This window comes from Pseudorca crassidens, chromosome 7, assembly GCF_039906515.1.
Source record: "Pseudorca crassidens isolate mPseCra1 chromosome 7, mPseCra1.hap1, whole genome shotgun sequence".
NCBI classification, from domain to species: domain Eukaryota; kingdom Metazoa; phylum Chordata; class Mammalia; order Artiodactyla; family Delphinidae; genus Pseudorca; species Pseudorca crassidens.
The window spans coordinates 5,455,459-5,472,383 of NC_090302.1; the positions used below are offsets into that span (position 1 = coordinate 5,455,459).

The 16,925-nt window shown below is 41.2% G+C and overlaps 1 protein-coding gene across 13 annotated transcripts in view; it reads right to left on the minus strand.

Moving 5' to 3' along the window:
• Nucleotides 1-16,925, minus strand: part of NUP214 (nucleoporin 214) — a 134,591-nt gene that overhangs the window by 78,370 nt on the left and 39,296 nt on the right. For all 13 annotated transcript variants that reach the window (XR_010944796.1, XM_067742928.1, XM_067742927.1 and 10 more), the window contains 5 exons: nucleotides 16,398-16,483; nucleotides 16,209-16,292; nucleotides 10,212-10,472; nucleotides 9,301-9,462; nucleotides 7,058-7,157 (listed from right to left, as the gene is read on the minus strand). Coding sequence is in view for 12 of the 13 variants with exons in the window: in XM_067742928.1 (XP_067599029.1) it covers nucleotides 7,058-7,157; nucleotides 9,301-9,462; nucleotides 10,212-10,472; nucleotides 16,209-16,292; nucleotides 16,398-16,483 (693 nt within the window). In the remaining variant the exon portion in view is untranslated. The remainder of the gene's footprint in view (nucleotides 1-7,057; nucleotides 7,158-9,300; nucleotides 9,463-10,211; nucleotides 10,473-16,208; nucleotides 16,293-16,397; nucleotides 16,484-16,925) is intronic.

A 16,925-nucleotide genomic window follows, 5' to 3' on the forward strand; every position in this document is an offset into this window, starting at 1 on the left:
AACTACATAACACACTTCAAAATAATCCATAAGTATAAAAAAAAGTATTTTGAACTGAATGAAAATGAAAAATAACATATACAAAATCTGTGAGATGTAGCCAAAGCAATTCTTAGAGGGAAATTTATAGCACTAAAATGCCTGTATTAGAAAAGAACAGTCTCAAATCAATGACATTAGCTTCTACCTTAAGAAACTAGAAAAAAGAGTAAATAAAACCCAAAGTAAGCAGGAAAATGAAATAATAAAGACCAAGTAAAAAAGTAATAGGAAAAAAAATCAATGAAACCAAAAGCTGGTTTCTTTGAGATCAATAAAATTGATAAACCTCTAGCTAGACTGATGAGGTAAAAAAAGACACAAATTACCACTAACAGGAAAGAGGGAACTGAAATCATGAATTCTATCCACATTAAAAGGATGACAATCAGTGACTATTACAAAAAATGTCATGCCAATAAATTTGACAACTCAAATGAAATGAACATATTTCTTGGAAGACACAAACTACCAAAGTTCACTCAAGAAGTGGATAAGCTGAATAGTCCTATATCTACTAAAGAAACTGAAATTTCCAAGCCAAAATGACTTCAGTGGTGAATTCTACCAAACACTTAAGGATGAAATAATAACAAATCTACATAAACTCTTCCACGAAACTGAAAAGGAACACTCCCCAACTCATTCTGTAAGGCCAGCATTACTCTGATAACAGAATGAAACAAAGATATTACAAAAAAACAAAATCTACAGACCAACATCGCTCATTAAGACATGAAAAAATTCTTAACAAAATTTTAGCAAATTGAATCCAACCATATATTAAAAAAAAAGGACAATACATCATTACCAACAATTGGTTTAACATTAGAAAACCGATCAATCGGGCTTCCCTGGTGGCACAGTGGTTGAGAGTCTGCCTGCCGACGCAGGGGACACGGGTTCGTGCCCCGGTCAGGGAGGATCCCACATGCCCCAGAGCGGCCGGGCCTGTGCATCTGGAGCCTGTGCTCCGCTGCGGGAGAGGCCACAGCAGTGAGAGGCCCGCATACCGCAAAAAAAAAAAGACAAGAAAGAAAACTGATCAATCTGACAAGGGCACCAAGACAATTCAAAAGGGGAAAAGAAAAGAGTCTTTTCCGCAAATGGTGCTGGGACAACTGAATACCCACATGCAAAAGAAAGATGTTGGACCACAAAGTCACACTATTTACAAAAATTAACTCAAAACAGATCAAAGACCTAAATGTGGGAGCTCAAACAATAAAACTTAGAAGAAAACACAGGAGTAAATCTTTATGACCTTGGATTAAGCAATGGTTTCTTAAACACATACCTATATGTAAGACACCTACAGCACAAGCAACAAAAGAAAAACATAAACTGAATTTTATCAAAATTAAAAATTTTGTTGTTCCAAAGGACACTATCAAGGAAGTGAAAACTATGCAAAGAATGGGAAAACATATTCACAAATCATGTATCCGATAAGGGACTTGAATCTAGATTACATAAAGAATATGACACCTCAACAATTAAGATAAATAACGCAATTAAAAAACAGGCAAAGGATCTAATAGACATGTCTCTAAAGAAGATACAAATGGCCAATAAGCACATGAATAGACTCCCAATTATCATTCATTAGTCATAAGGGAAATGCATATCAAAACCACAAGGAGATACCATGTAACACCCATTAGGATAGCTATAATCAAAAAGATGGACAATAACAAATATTAGTGAGGATGTGGAGAAATTGGAACCTCATACATTGCTAATGGGAATGTAAAATGGTGCAGCTGCTTTGGAAAACAGTTTGAACTACGTTTAGCTCAAAAAGCTAAATGCAGAATTACCATATGATCTAGCAATTCCACTCCTAAAACATTACCCCAAGTAACTGAAAGCAAGGACTCCAACAGATACTTGTACAAGAAGAGGCGAAACACCCAAGTGTCAACTTACAGATGAATGGATAAGTAAAATAGGACATATGCATACAATGGAATATTATTCAGCCATAAAAGGAATGAAATTCTGACATACGCTACAACATACATAAATCTCGAAAATTTGAGCGAAATAAGCCAGACACAAAAGGACAAATACTGTATGATTCTACTTATATGATGTACCTAGAACAGACAAATTCTTAGAGACAGAAAGTAGAATAAAGGCTACCAGACACTAGAGGGAAGGGGGAGTAAAGAGTTACTATTTAATGGCTACAGTTTCTGTGTGAGATAATGAAAAAGTTCTGGAAACAGATAGTGGTGAAGGTTACACAACACTGTAAATGTACTTAACGTCACTGTACACTTAAAAATGGTTAAATTAATAAATTTTGTTATACATATATTTTACAATTAAAAAAAAAAAAGCTTCCTAACTGTTCTCCCTGTTTCTACCATTCCTCACTCCAGTCCTTTTCATCTATTCTCAATATAAGAACCAGAAGCTTCCTGCTAAAACCATAGGTCAAGAGAACTATCTGCATTTATCAAAGCTCATAGAGTTTTACACTAAAAAAAAGGTGAATTTTACTGTGTGTTAATTATGCCCCAATATTTTATTTTATTTTTTTTTGCGGTACGCGGGCCTCTCACTGTTGTGGCCTCTCCTGTTGCAGAGCACAGGCTCCAGACACACAGGCTCAGCGGCCATGGCTCAAGGGCCCAGCCGCTCCGCGGCACGTGGGATCTTCCTGGACCAGGGCACGAACCCATGTCCCCTGCATCGGCAGGCGGACTCTCAACCACTGCGCCACCAGGGAAACCCACACCCTAATATTTTAAAAAACTGCTAAATGCTTTTAATAAAGGAAACATAAATCCGATCAGTTTGCTCAACATCCATTGGTCAGCCAGGTCCTGACCGAGGCTTACTAGATGTTACAAGACCTGTATCCTGGGCCCCGGCCCTGCTATCCCTCTCCCTCCAGCCACCAGTGGCTGTCTGGCTCCTTCCTGAACCTGCCAGACATGCTCTCACTACAGGCCTGGTGCTTGGGGCTTTCTTCCTTAGGATATTCATGCGACCTGCTCTCTGGTCTTTGGTCTTTATTCAAATGTTAAGTGTCAAAAGACACTGCAAGGCAAAATATTACATAAGACGGGAGAATCCAGCTTAATGGTGAAAGAAATATGGTCTGATATTTCTGAAATATTTTAGTCATTAGCTATGTATGAATAGCGCCTTCCTTGTTCCTATTTAAAATTGTAACCCATGTCCAGACAACAGTCCCTAAACCCCTTCTCTGCTTTAATTTTCTCCATCATATCTATCACCACCTAAAATACTATATATTTTATGTACCATTTGTCTCTTTGTGACAAGGGCAAGGTTTGGGGGTTTTGGGGAATCTGTTTTGTTAACTGCTTTATCCCTGGCACCTAGAACAGTGTGTGGCATACAGGAAATGCTCATAAAGTATTTGTAGAAAGAATGAATAAACGAATGCCAAAATTCCTGAAAGTAATGATCTATCCGGTGTGCTTTGGAAAAAAACCCAACCAACCAAAAATCCCACCGTATTTCTAACCTCATTCAGCCCTGCTTTCTTCATCCTCCATTTCCTGCCAGGTCTCTAGACATACTGGCCTTCTTTTACCTTCACCTCAAACATGCTCTGTCCTTTCCCAGGTCTGGGCTTTTACACATCCTGCACCCTCTGTTTATAACAATCTTCTCTCTACTCTGCCTGGCAGCTTCTGGTCACTGCTCAACTTTCAGCTAAAACACCTTTTCCTTCCCAACCTCCTCATCAGCCCCAGATTCAACCAGATGGCTTCACTGTGTGCCTTCTTAGCACCTTGTACGTCTCCTTCATCCAACTCATTACACTGCAGTTAGAGAACTGTCGATGTAATGGGTCGTTTAGTGGCTGTCTTCTTGCTAAGATCTAAGTGCCGGGAAAGCGGGGACCTGGTATGTCTTACTCACGACTGGATCCCAAATACCCAGGGTGTTATCATGCTCATGGCAGACACCCCTTAGGAACCTGCTGAATCAAGTGACTGAGCACTGGAGAGGAGTCTAGATAGCCATGGGTTTGCTCCAGATAAACCCTCTTCCTGAAAACAGGAGGTGAATATAAGGGATGAGGCCAATGAACATAAGACATACCAACGGCAGAAATGTGTAAACTCATCTTTTTTGTTTGTTTGCTTTTGTTTTAAAATTTTTATTGGAGTACGGTTGATTTACAATGTTGTGTTAGTTTCAGGTGTAGAGCAAAGTGAATCGGTTATACATACACATATATCCACTCCTCTTTTTTATTAGATTCTTTTCCCATATAGGTCATTACAGAGTATTGAGTAGACTTCCCTGTGCTATACAGCAGGTTCTTATTTAGTTATCTATTTTATATATAGTAGTGTGTATATCTTAGTCCTAGTCTCCCAATTTATCACTCCCCCCCTTATCCCCTCGTAACCATAAGTTTGTTTTCTACCTCCATGACTCTACTTCTGTCTTGTTAAGTTCATTTGTACGCTTTTTTTTAAAAAGTTCACGTATAAGTGATATCATGATATTTGCCTTTCTGTGTCTGACTTACTTCACTCAGTATGACAATCTCTAGGTCCACCCACGTTGCTGCAAATGGCATTATTTTGTTCTTTTTTATGGCTGAGTAATATCCCATTGTATATATGTACCCCATCTGCTTTATGCATTCCTCTGTCGACGGACATTTAGGTTGCTTCCGTGTCTTGGCTATTGTAAACAGTGCTTCAATGAACACTGGGATGCATGTATCTTTTTGAATTATGGTTTTCTCCGGGTATATGCCCAGCAGTGGGATTGCTGGGTCACATGGTAGTTCTGTTTTTAGTTTTTTAAGGAGCCTCCATACTGTTCTCCATAGTGACTGTAACCAATTTACATTCCCACCCACAGTGTAGGACAGTTTCCTTTTCTGCACACCCTCTCCAGCATTTATTGTTTGTAGATTTTTTTTTTTTTTTTTTTTTGCGGTATGTGGGCCTCTCACTGTTGTGGCCTCTCCCGTTGCGGAGCACAGGCTCCGGATGGCAGGCTCATCGGCCATGGCTCACCGGCCATGGCTCACGGGCCCAGCCGCTCCGCGGCATGTGGGATCCTCCCGGACCGGGGCACGAACCCGTGTCCCCTGCATCGGCAGGCGGACTCCCAACCACTGAGCCACCAGGGAAGCCCTGCTCTGTAGATTTTTTGATGATGGCCCTTCTGACCGTGTGGGGTGATACCTCACTGTAGTTTTGATTTGCAAGAAATGTGTAAGCTCATCTTATAATAAATCTCTTTAAGATATTACTCAGAAAAAGTTAAATGCAAAATTAAATATTTAAAATACACTTACCAAACTACTGCTTAAGAGAATCTGAAAGTAATTTTATAATGAATGTAATTCCCTCTCAAGCTTTCTTATTGGGGGAGGTGGTAAATACCAATTTCCACTTGTCAATTATGCTTAGATTCACCTATTATTCAACAAGTGGTTATTAAAAAGGAACTGCATTCCAGGCACCACTCTGGGCTTACGAGTTAAATAACTGCACCACAGTCCACATTCTGTGGGGAAAGGAAGAGATTCTCTTTGATTCCTTTTTAAGTTTTGTGTCTATTTTTCTTAAGTCAGAAAAAAGGGCAAACTCAGCACTGCTCCTTTAACAAAGCCCTTATCAATGATTAGCTCAGAGGAACCCTGGAGGGAAACAAAGCCTGAGATAAGATAAAGGAAATCACCAATAGGTGCTTCTCACACATGGTTAACAGCTAAAATATCTCAGAAATACCAGACCATATTTCTTTCACCATTAAGCTGGATTTTCCTATCTTATGTAATATTCTGCCTTGCAGTGGCTTTTCTTTGCCTACCCTACACTAGGAATCTGGCTATAATTCCCAAACTCTAATGCATAGTTCTTTCCCTTGAGAAGTTCACAACGACCACAAATGCCATCTTGGTCGAAACAGCATACCAAAGCTTCAAGGTCACTACAAGATAGGAAAGCGAGTAGGCTTGTTTTTGGCTGTTAGTATGGCCCTGAGATAACTAAGAAATTCCTGGCAGTGTTGATAAATGGACCAATGTGGCAAAAAGAGGCCAGTGGTCTAGTGCAGCAGGGCCACTCGATAAAGCCAAAACAGAACAGTGAGCAGACCTGGGGGCAGGGGAGTGGGAGAGAGCTAATGTAAACTGGAAAAAACACAGGGTCTGTGGCTGTTCATCTCACCGCTGGACTAGTAATGGGCACCAGACTCTAAATGCCTGAACGGCACTGGTTCTCACGATCCCCACATTCAGACTGAGGAAACGGCCCTCAACTCTTCCTTCTTCAGCCACACTGAAGAGCTCCTGGCTACAAATACACAGAGCAACAGGGCACAAGCATATTCTATGAACCGTGCTGCCCAGAACAGTGACACCGAGTCAATACCTTGAATTCTAAACACAGATTCAGACTTAAGAAAAGTCAGCTCTGGCAGCAATGATCTGGCCCTCAGATATGGCATGAAGTCAAGCTAGACGTCTCCAAACAGAGCTGGTGCCTTTTAAAAGATTGTTTTTTCATACAAAAGGTATGAGAAACCTGAAAGAACAGGAATGCCTGGAGACAGGAAGGAAGGGAGGAGAGACGGTCAATCTCAAGATCATCACTGGGTTTTCAGAATCAACAGTCTGCATTAGAGTCGAACTGCCAACTCAGGAGCCCCAAGAGTATTAAAAAACAAAAGAAATCAAAAATTAAACCCCACACCTTACCTGACTTAGTAACTGTAATGTGTATCATATGTAGACTTACACATGACAAACAGCATACTGAGTATATATCACCAAGACTTTGAAGGTTTATGAGGCAACTGCTACTGCCAGTTGAAGAGGACAATCTCCTGAAAACCCAACTGTGTACCCAAGATTAGCTGTCCACTCCACCCCTCTTATAACCTACATTTCTGCAGGAAAAATAGGCACACTCTGACAATGGCAATGCTGCCCCCTGCAGGCAGTTCACCACTATTACAGAATAATTCACGGGCTTAAACACACTGAAAAGTAGTAACATACCCCATCGCTGCAGAGGGGGCTGTAGGATTATTCTTCAATTCCTGCACATTTACCACTTGAGGGACATTCTTCAAAGTTGATTCGGTCAAAGTACTGACAGCTATTTAAATAGAGAAGAGAAAGGCACATTAATTGCAGTAAAGGATCAAAAATTCTAGCCAGGTATAATGAATCACTAGGACACAAACTCAAGCAGAATGCACTTACTATATAAAGGAGATCTAGGTCGTCCTGCAGCACTGTGCTCAGCGGAGCACCTGGCCTACTCCACTCAGAAAAGTTACTTGGTGAAGCTTCATGCAATTTAAGCAAATGTACTAGTTTAGAAACAAGGAATTCCCTAGCCAGCTTTTATACAGTAGAGCTGAGATACCTGCCATATTGTTGGCTCGCCCTCGAAAAGGGCAGAAGGAGCTAGAGGATTAGCAGTGCTCGGACTAAGGGCTTCTGCCATCCATCATGCATTCATTCACTCAACCACTCTTTCGCATGAGCTTATTATTGTCGGACTCAGGTGCTGGGAATACAAAAAAAGGTCTAAAACATAGTTCCTTGTCTAAAGAAGCTCATGCCTTAGTGAGACAGACACGGTGAATAAAATGTGAAAAATGAGGCCAAGAGGCCTGAATTAAGGAATGGCAACAGGGATTGACTTGACACCTACTTATCTATCTTAGGCTTGTCAGCTTTCATATCTCCTTTTTTGTGTCTTATAATTTAAAGCTGTGGCCCAAGACAATGATATTTCATAATTAACTATTAAGAAGGCCTAAGCAAAGCTCTTAGGTCTCTTCCAACTATACTTTGGGCAAAGTTGAAAGCTGCAGCCCAGGTAGGACGGTGGGTCCACGGCAGCTCACTTCACTCCCTGTTCAGAGAGGTAACCAGGGACATCTTGCCCGTGACCGCATGTATTTCATCCTTCACATTCAGAGGTGCCTACACCTTAGACATACTTGCTTCCAAAATGATAACAGACATCACACCACCTCCTGCTGAGTGGAATAATCCTAAATCCTGACAGATTTAAGTTCATAAATAACCAACTCAATCAGCTTTATTTGGGGCCTGTTCAGCACAATGCTAAGATTCTGCTTGGTCCAACAAATATTTAAAACATCAAAGGTTTCTTATTTTTTCAGACGGCTCAAAAGTGCCTTAAAAACTTCTCCGGTTTTTGCTCTTTCATTTCTATTTTAGATGGCTTAATAAGTGTTTTAATATTTGAACTTTTCTTAGAAATCTTTATTATATAATGGTAATTCTTTTTTGTCTAAATAAAACCATCATTTTTTTTAGTCTTTTAAAATTTTAGTCTAAATTGGTATGTGTTCTAAGCAGTTACAGAACTAAAAAATAATTTTATTCAGCTAAAACAAAAATATTTGATTTATAGCCGAGTTTCTCAACCTTGGCACTATTGACATTTTGGGGCTGGATAATCCTTTGTTGTGGGGTTGTCTTGTGCATTTAGGATTTTTTTGCAGCATTCCTGGCCTCTACCCACTAAATGGCAGCAACACTGCCAACTGTTGGAGGGGAGATGGGTGGGGCAAAACAGCCTCTGGCTGAGAACCACTGGCTTGTGAAGACTGATAGCTAGTGATAACTGAGGTCCCGAGGCGAACTACCTATAAATCTTAATGCAGAAAATTACGGATAGCCACAAACCACTGACAAAATGCAAAAGCTGATTAGCTTCTTAGAGTTTTCATCTGTCAAGTTTCCATCTTAAATTTGCAGTCTTAAGAAAAAGCTGTACTACAATACAAAGAACACAGGGTTGGAGTCTGGGTTTTGTTACGTATTGGTCAGCTGACCTTCACCTCTCCAAACCTTACATTACTCAAAAGCAAAATGGGCATACTTATACCCACCTCAGAGGGTGGCTGGGATCCTTCAGACACCATCAGACAACTCTAATGTTATTAGGTGATCTAACTGCGAAGATTAATTTTGGGCTTAAAGCAGACATTATTCAAAAGTAGGGATTAACAACTCCATCAAAAAACCCCACTGATCTCCCACTTAACTGAATGTGGCAGATAATACTGCCTCTTCAAAGGAAAGTTCCCGACTAAGTCTCTGCCTTCGCAGAACTCTCTCCCCCAAGAGGTGAGAGACCTGTCACATTAGCCTTCTCTTCTGAAGGGCAGCAAAGAGAGCCCGCCATTTCTTGGCACCTGTGTCCTGGCCTGGGGCTCAGACAGCTCACCATCAGCCCCTGAAATAGATGTTTTTACCTGGAGACTGACTGGCCATCTGCCGTCTCAGGGCTGCTGCAGCGGCCGCCTGGGGAGCAGAGATGGGGTGGGAAGGGCCAGGGGCGCCATGCTTCACGGTTTTTGTTGCAAGCATTGTGCTATCAGCCCCTTGGGGAATAATTTTGCTAGCAGGTGCAGTCACTGAGGAAAAAAGATAAATTAAGTGAGAGAGTGGGTCAGAGAAGAAGAAAACACAAAAATTAAAATGGTAAATTCTCCATGTGTGGTTGCAGGGAAAACGTTAAGATTAAAAATCCTTAAGCATTAACACAGGAAAGTACTGGCAACCTGACAGGCTGGCACTTTTACCTTTCAAAGATGCTGCAGGCAATTTGCCTGCCTACTTCTATTAGTGAAAATACTTCACATGATCATTTCCTCTGACACTGAGCAAGATATAACTTTTGTGCCAAAACAGAGCAATGTCCTGCTCTCCTCTCATAAAATCTCTCCATTCTGGTACCTCATGCCCGGCTTTGTCCTCTTAGAAGTCACTGCAATACAAAGTCCTGATGCTCTGAAATAAGGTGTGACAGCACAACACAGGTCACATCGCGAGCCAACACAGACAATGAGCGTTCTGGCTGGTGAACTCTGAGGCACACCATGGCTACAATGGAGGAGCTGAAAGGAGGTGGGACGTGAAAGGCACAAGTTGTGCTCCACAGTAAAGCAGTAACTGTGAACCTTGCAGGGTATCCTCTTCCTCAGGTCCTACCAACCACTTTCAAGGGGAACACACCTCTTGAATCTGTCCTGTAATTTCTAGAATATTAACAGAAATGGGCTGGAACCCATGACTTATGGATGCGATAATATAAAACCCAGTTACAGGAGTTAGAGATCTCTTAGGGAAAAAAAGATCATTTCCTGTCTCATTGTTTACTTACCTGAAGTTCCCATCACACCTGGTGAACCATGAATCAGGTGAGATTTAGCAAAAGGAGTCGCCTGGGGCAAAAGACTGGGCTGGATGGAAGGCGTCCGAACCACGGGAGCATGCCGGGGAACCTGGACCACTGCATCGTCATCCTTACAGGATGCCCGTGTGTCTTCACCTTCCAGAGACTGGGAAATGGATGACGTTGAGCTGACTTCATCCAAGTCTTCATAATACCTCTGAGACAGGAAAGCTGACCGAGACAGGCTGGCTACAAAGCCCAAAACAAAACACAACTTAGACAATTCAAGTCCAAAAGACAATTCAAATCCAAAAGCTATGTAATTTTCACTGCCGCTAGAGAAATATCCAATTTATAAATTAACTTAATTATTACTTATTTTATGTGGAAGCAGCTGCTGCTGAATGCGAACAAAGATACTTTTTGCTCAAATGGGCTTTACAAAACCGAGCTGTGTAGGACAAGAACATTTTGACTGTTAAAAAAAATGATGTGAGGTGAGAGAGGGGATGCATGCTGGTGTAAAAGCAGGAAGTTCACAGGCAATAACACCGTCTCAGAAAAGCAACAGACAAGCTTCCAGAGCAGAGTAAACAGTCGCAGTGCTGCCACTGCCTTCCAACAATAAACTTCTGAGAACAGGCCTAACGCAAACTGGAAAAGACATCATGTCCTCAATGCTGAGGGTCTCAAACACTGCCACGTAAATCTAATCATTCTTCTGAATCAATTAGGTTAAAACAAAAAAATCACTGAAATCGAAGATTGATTTTCACCTTCCCTGTTTTTTTCCTTCCATAAACTATGGGGTAATATGCCATGTTACTTTCTACCGTGAATTTCAGAAGTCATGTTACTGTCTGTATATTGGAAAAAACCCAAAACCAAACAAAAAACAGCCCTCTCTCCTCCTCAAGTTATGCTAAAGTATTGCTAATATTTACTGACTTATTTGCCCTATAGGCACATCACTCTGCAAGATTTTATTTGTCATAATGGAACCGGAACATAAATAAATGCAAGTGAAAACCAACGCTGTGTGCTGGCGCTGCTGCTAGGCTGCGCCAGCCATGCGTGGCTATTTAGATGAAAAGTAACGTAAATCAATGAAAATTTGGAATCCTAAGTTGCACCAGCCCCCTTTGAAGTGCTCAAGAGCCACAGCTTAACTGCTATACTGGAGAGCACAGACCCAGAACATCGTCACCACTGCAGGAAGTCCTACGGGACAGCACTGTACCAAAGTGTTTTGATGCAGGTCAGTGTGCAGCAGGGTCACTTAGCAAGTCCCTCCATAACCACCAGCACCACCAGTAAAACTGCAGTTAACATTTATTGAGAACTTACCTGGTACCAGGTACTGCTCAAAGCATCTAAATTAGAAGTTCCTGTTATCTGACTTTATGGTTATAGAAAGGCTGAGTAATTTGCCCAAGGTCACGAAGTTGGTAGGTGGTAGAGCCGGAACTCAAACTTGGCGTGTATCCGACTCGAAAGACCATGTTCTTAACAATACCCTGTTATATATAAAATACCCTGTGCTAGGTAGAATTTTGACCCCATGACCCTCGCCCCCAGTGCCACACCCATGGTTATGCTCTGTCAGATGGTTATATTACATGGTCAAAGGGATTTTGCAGACGCGATTAAGGTTACTGACCAGTTGACCTTAGAACAGAGAGGTTAGCCTGGATTTTCCAGGTGGGCCCAGTGTAGAATCTCAAGAGCCCTTAAAGGTAGAGAAAAGAAGCACAAGAGGAAGCAGAGAGAGGTGGCAGAAGTGGGGGCACAGAAGCATGCAATGCGCTGTTGCTGGACTGCAGAGGAAGGGGGCCGGGGGCACATGCAAAGCAAATGAGGACCTCAGTCTTATAGCTGCAAGGAACCGAATTCTGCCAACGACTCAGAAGCGGGATCTTCCCCAGAGCCTTTAGATGAGAGCTCAGACCAGCCAACACTGATTTCAGCCTGTGAGCCCCGAGCAGAGGACCCAGCAGGGCCATGCTGTGCCTGGACTTCTGACACACACAACTGTGAGATCATAAACAGGCAGTGTTATAGGCCACTACATTTGTGATAATTTGTTACACGGCATCCACAGAAAACTAATATAAACCCCACACTCTCTTAGGGCCACAATGCTCTCACTAATTTCTCTAAAATCCCACTTCCTGAGAGTTAATAGCAACAAGAGATGACTCAGACTCATCAACTTCAGGAACTGGATAGAAAACGGAAATAACTTTCACTCCCAAGGTCTGATACCACCTGGGGGTGCTCTCAGTTTCCTTCCTTCATCTTTCTGATGCCATTCATTGGATTTGGGTGGAGGGACACCCATCAACTGAAAAATGCAATGGCCATGCTCACTTGCAGAGCCCAGGAGCCTGGTCTGCTCAACTGTCCCAACGATGCTGCCTCCGCAGCTGACACATGCTGCTTCCTGCTGTGACCAAGGCTGCAGCTACCTTCCTGGCACTAGAAAGGGGGCACCACCAAAACCTAAAGAATCTTACTCTGCTTAAATGCTAGCTCAGATCAGGACAGGCAGAAAGCCACATTAACAGGAAGAAGAAGGGGTAGAACTCATGATCATGTCAGTAGACGCAGCAAACCTCGTATCTTACGAGGAACTACAGAAAGTGTTCCCTTTGAGATAAAGGCAAGGATGCCTACTCACCCCTTTTATTGGACTTTGCATTGGAGGTCCTAGCCAGTGAAATAAGGTAAGAAAATTAAATAAAAAGCAGAAACAAAAGTGTTCATATCTATGGAAGGTATAATTGTTTCCACAGAAAGTCCAAGAAATAGCTACAGACATATTATTTGAAATGAGTCAGCCAAGATGCTAGATTCAGTCAACATACCAAAAAATCTAGTACATTTCTATATACTATATCTAACATAAAATAAAGTGAAATTTAAGGAAAAAGCCCCCATCATTATAAAAGCATCAAAAATATCAAACTTAGGAATAAATCTAACAAAAGATGTGCACGTCCTCCATGCAGAAAACATTTAGAAAAATTAAAGACCCAAGTAAACATACGCCATGTCTAGGAAATGAAAGATCAACACTGTACAAATGTCAATTCTTCTAAGTCAATTTAGAGATTCAACACAATCCCCATCAAAATCTCAAGTCTTTGAGGGCTGAGGGTGGTAGAACTTAACAAGGCAATTATAATATTAATATGGAAGCGGAAAGCACCAAGAAGAGCCAGAACATTCTAGATCATGGGTCAGCAAACTACAACCATGAGCTAGCTGCGTGCTTTTATAAAGTCTTACTGAAGCATAGGCGTGCCCATCTGTTTACATACAGTCTGTGGCTGCTTTCCTATTACAAGGGCAGAGTTCACTAGGTACCATAGAGACTACATATTTACTACATATTTACTATCCAGCTCTTTAAGAAACAGTTTGCCAACCCATACTCGAGACTGTAGAAACTTCTGTGATGATGAAATGTTCTGTCTGCGTTTCCCATTACAGTAGCCACTAGTCACGTGTACCTAGTGAGTACTTGAAATGTGGCTGCTGGGATTAACTGAATTTTTTACTTTATTTAATTTTTATTAATTTAAATTTGAATAGGCTACCATATTGAACAGCATAGCTTTAGGATTTAGGGAAAAAACCAGTATTGAGACTTATTTTAGCACCAGTTAATTGAGGCAGAGTGGTGGCAGTGGTTTCTAATCAGTGTACAGACCATCAGACCTACAGTATAAGGAAAACCGATTTACAACAAAGGCGGCCACTAAGCGGGGAGGAAGAATCTTCACTAAACAGTGTTGGGACAATCAGATATCTAAATACAAAAAAATGACATGAGAGCCATACTTTGTATCATACACAAAAATCAATTCCAGATAGTATAAACGAAATATGGTCTACCCATGCAATGGAATACCATTCAGCAATAAAAAGGAATGAATTACTGATACATGATACACATCATGGGTGAACCTTAAAGTTATACTAAGGGAAAGAAGCTAAAGCAAAAGACTACATATGATTCCATTTATACGCAGTTTCTAAAAAAGGCAGTTCCACAGAGCAAGAAAACGGATCAGTGGTTGCTGGGAGCAGAATAGGAACTGATTACAAACAGCATGAGGCAACTTCTTAAGTGATGGAAATGTTTTAAAACTGGAATGTAGTGATGGTTATACAATTCAGTAAATTTACCAAAAATCGTCAAACTACACACAACAGGTGAATGTTATGATACGCAAATTATACCTCAATAAAGTTGTTTAAAAAAATCAATTTCAGGTAGATAGCAGATCTAAATTGGAAAGGCAAAGCATTAACACTTCTAGACAATAATAAAGGTGCATACATACTCCTGTTACCTAGAGGTAGAGAAAGATTTCTTCAACAGAACAACAGGAACTGACCATAAAAGAAAGGCTGAAAAATCTGTTTTAAAATTAAGAACTTCTCTTTGCCAAAAGATACTAAGAGGCTAAAAAGCAACAAAGTGAATAACTACAAACTCATATAACCAACAAAACGCTGGTATCAAGAACTGATAAAAACTTTTACAAATCAGCAGGACAGATTATCCAACAGACAGATGAGCAAAGGATTTAATCAGGCACTTCACAAAAGAAGATACCCAAATGGTAATTAAATACATAAAAGGGTGACACCAGCAGAGTTAAAAGGAAAAAGATTGATAATATCAAGCTTGGCAAGGCTGTGGAACAGCTGGAATATTCATACACTGATGGCCAAGGGTGACTTGCTACAAGAGAACTGCACGCAGAATCTGAAGCTGAGCACCGGGACAGAGTACGAGACACAATTCCACTCAGAGCCACAAGATCACATAAAAGACATACACGTGTACCTCAAGGGACAAGCACAAGAATGTTCAGAGCAACATTCTACTATGTTACAGCTAAAAACTGCAAACAGTGAATGTCCACCAAAAGGAGAATGGATAAACAAATGCAGTATATTCATACACCGAAGCAACAAAAACAAACAGCTACATGCAGCAACATGGATGACTCTTAGAAACCTTATGTAGAGTAAGAGAAACCCATCCAGAGAATAAATAAATGGACTTCCGCAGTATCCAAAGCCCAAAAAACAGGCAAAACCAAATTACGGTGTTTGGGGAGGCAAGCTTAAGTAGTAAAACTATCAAAAAGGAAAAATAAAGGAGACTAAAGAGGACAGCGGCTTAATGCAATGTACAATCCTGAACTGGATCCTGATTTTCCAAAAAGCTTGGCTACGCGTGCTGAGCCCGCGCCTAGAGCCCATGCTCCGCAACAGGAGAAGCCACCGCAATGAGAAGCCCGCACACCACAATGAAGAGTAGCCCCTGCTCGCCACAACTAGAGAAAGCCCGCGCGCAGCAACGAAGATCCAATGCAGCCAAAAAACTAAAAATTTCAACTCAAAACATAGTTTCAAAGAAAAAAGCACTTACAGGCACTAGAGCAAAGCAGGGTTATGCCTACAGTTGCATCTAACAAATATTTCTTTAAAAGCAGATTCAGGTAATTATATAGACAATTTCATGACAAAATATTTATCAGGTATATGGCTTCTTTTCAGCAAGTGTTTTTAGCCATCATTCCCTAATCTGTAGTTTTTGTTTCTCCTTTCTTAGAACATCTTTTTTTCAAATGCAGCCTTACTCAAAACCCCATACCAATCAGAAAAGTAAAGCTTCTCTAGGTAAAGCAGAGGCTAGGACCCCTGGAGCCAGCTCAGCTTCCCCCAAAACCCTTGAGAACCACTGCCACAGAACCTAAGGACCACAGAAAACACAGTGTAAACGCCAGAATAACTACCTTGAACTGCTTCATTGACCATGTATAAGCTGCTTCTTACACACACACACACACACACACACACACACACACACACACACACACACACACACACACACACACCATCCTACTCCCACACCATGTACTATATGGTTTATCCTAAAAATTCAGGACCAGTTTCCTCTACCTGGAGCAGTAGATCTCACCGGTGGGGTCTTCCTCTTGGCCAAGAAGTTTCTCAGCTGTGCCTGTTTCACGGGGGACAGTTTAGCTGCAAGAAATTCATGAACACATAAATGCGTAAGACTCGGTTTTTAAGATGTCAGTAGATGAAAGAGAACAAAGAGAGTTTAAAGACCGGGAAGAACTCATTTACCTGCGACTTTGGGCAAGGGTTTGGTTTGAAAGTCTATGGTTGTTTTCAACAAAGCATTGCGCAGGCTTTCGAGGTCACTGTCAAAACTGAAATAGGATAGTGTTACATATGAACCAACTACGACCTGAGAAATCAGGGTGGTGGTGGTGGTACATTATCCTCCTAAACATAAAGGCAAGATGTGAGAGCATCCCAATACAGAAATGGAAAATCTGACCAATCAAGGAAACTAATCCAAGAGGAAAGAGATCACAGTCTCAATATTATATCCGAACCCCAGAGCAAACACACCACCAACGGGGCTCCAGCAGGAAGGGCAATTAAAATCTACACGTTCAGCCTAAAGGCAGAAACACGAGACCACCTTGGTAACTTCAGGGGTAAACTGTCTAACTGCAGGGTCTGAAATCTCCACACTCTTGCAAAATGATAAATCTGAGCTTCAAGACAAATTGGTCAACCTAATCCTGAGAGTTAATTTTCAACTGAACAATAATACTGTGACTATAGTATCTGCTATCATCTAAT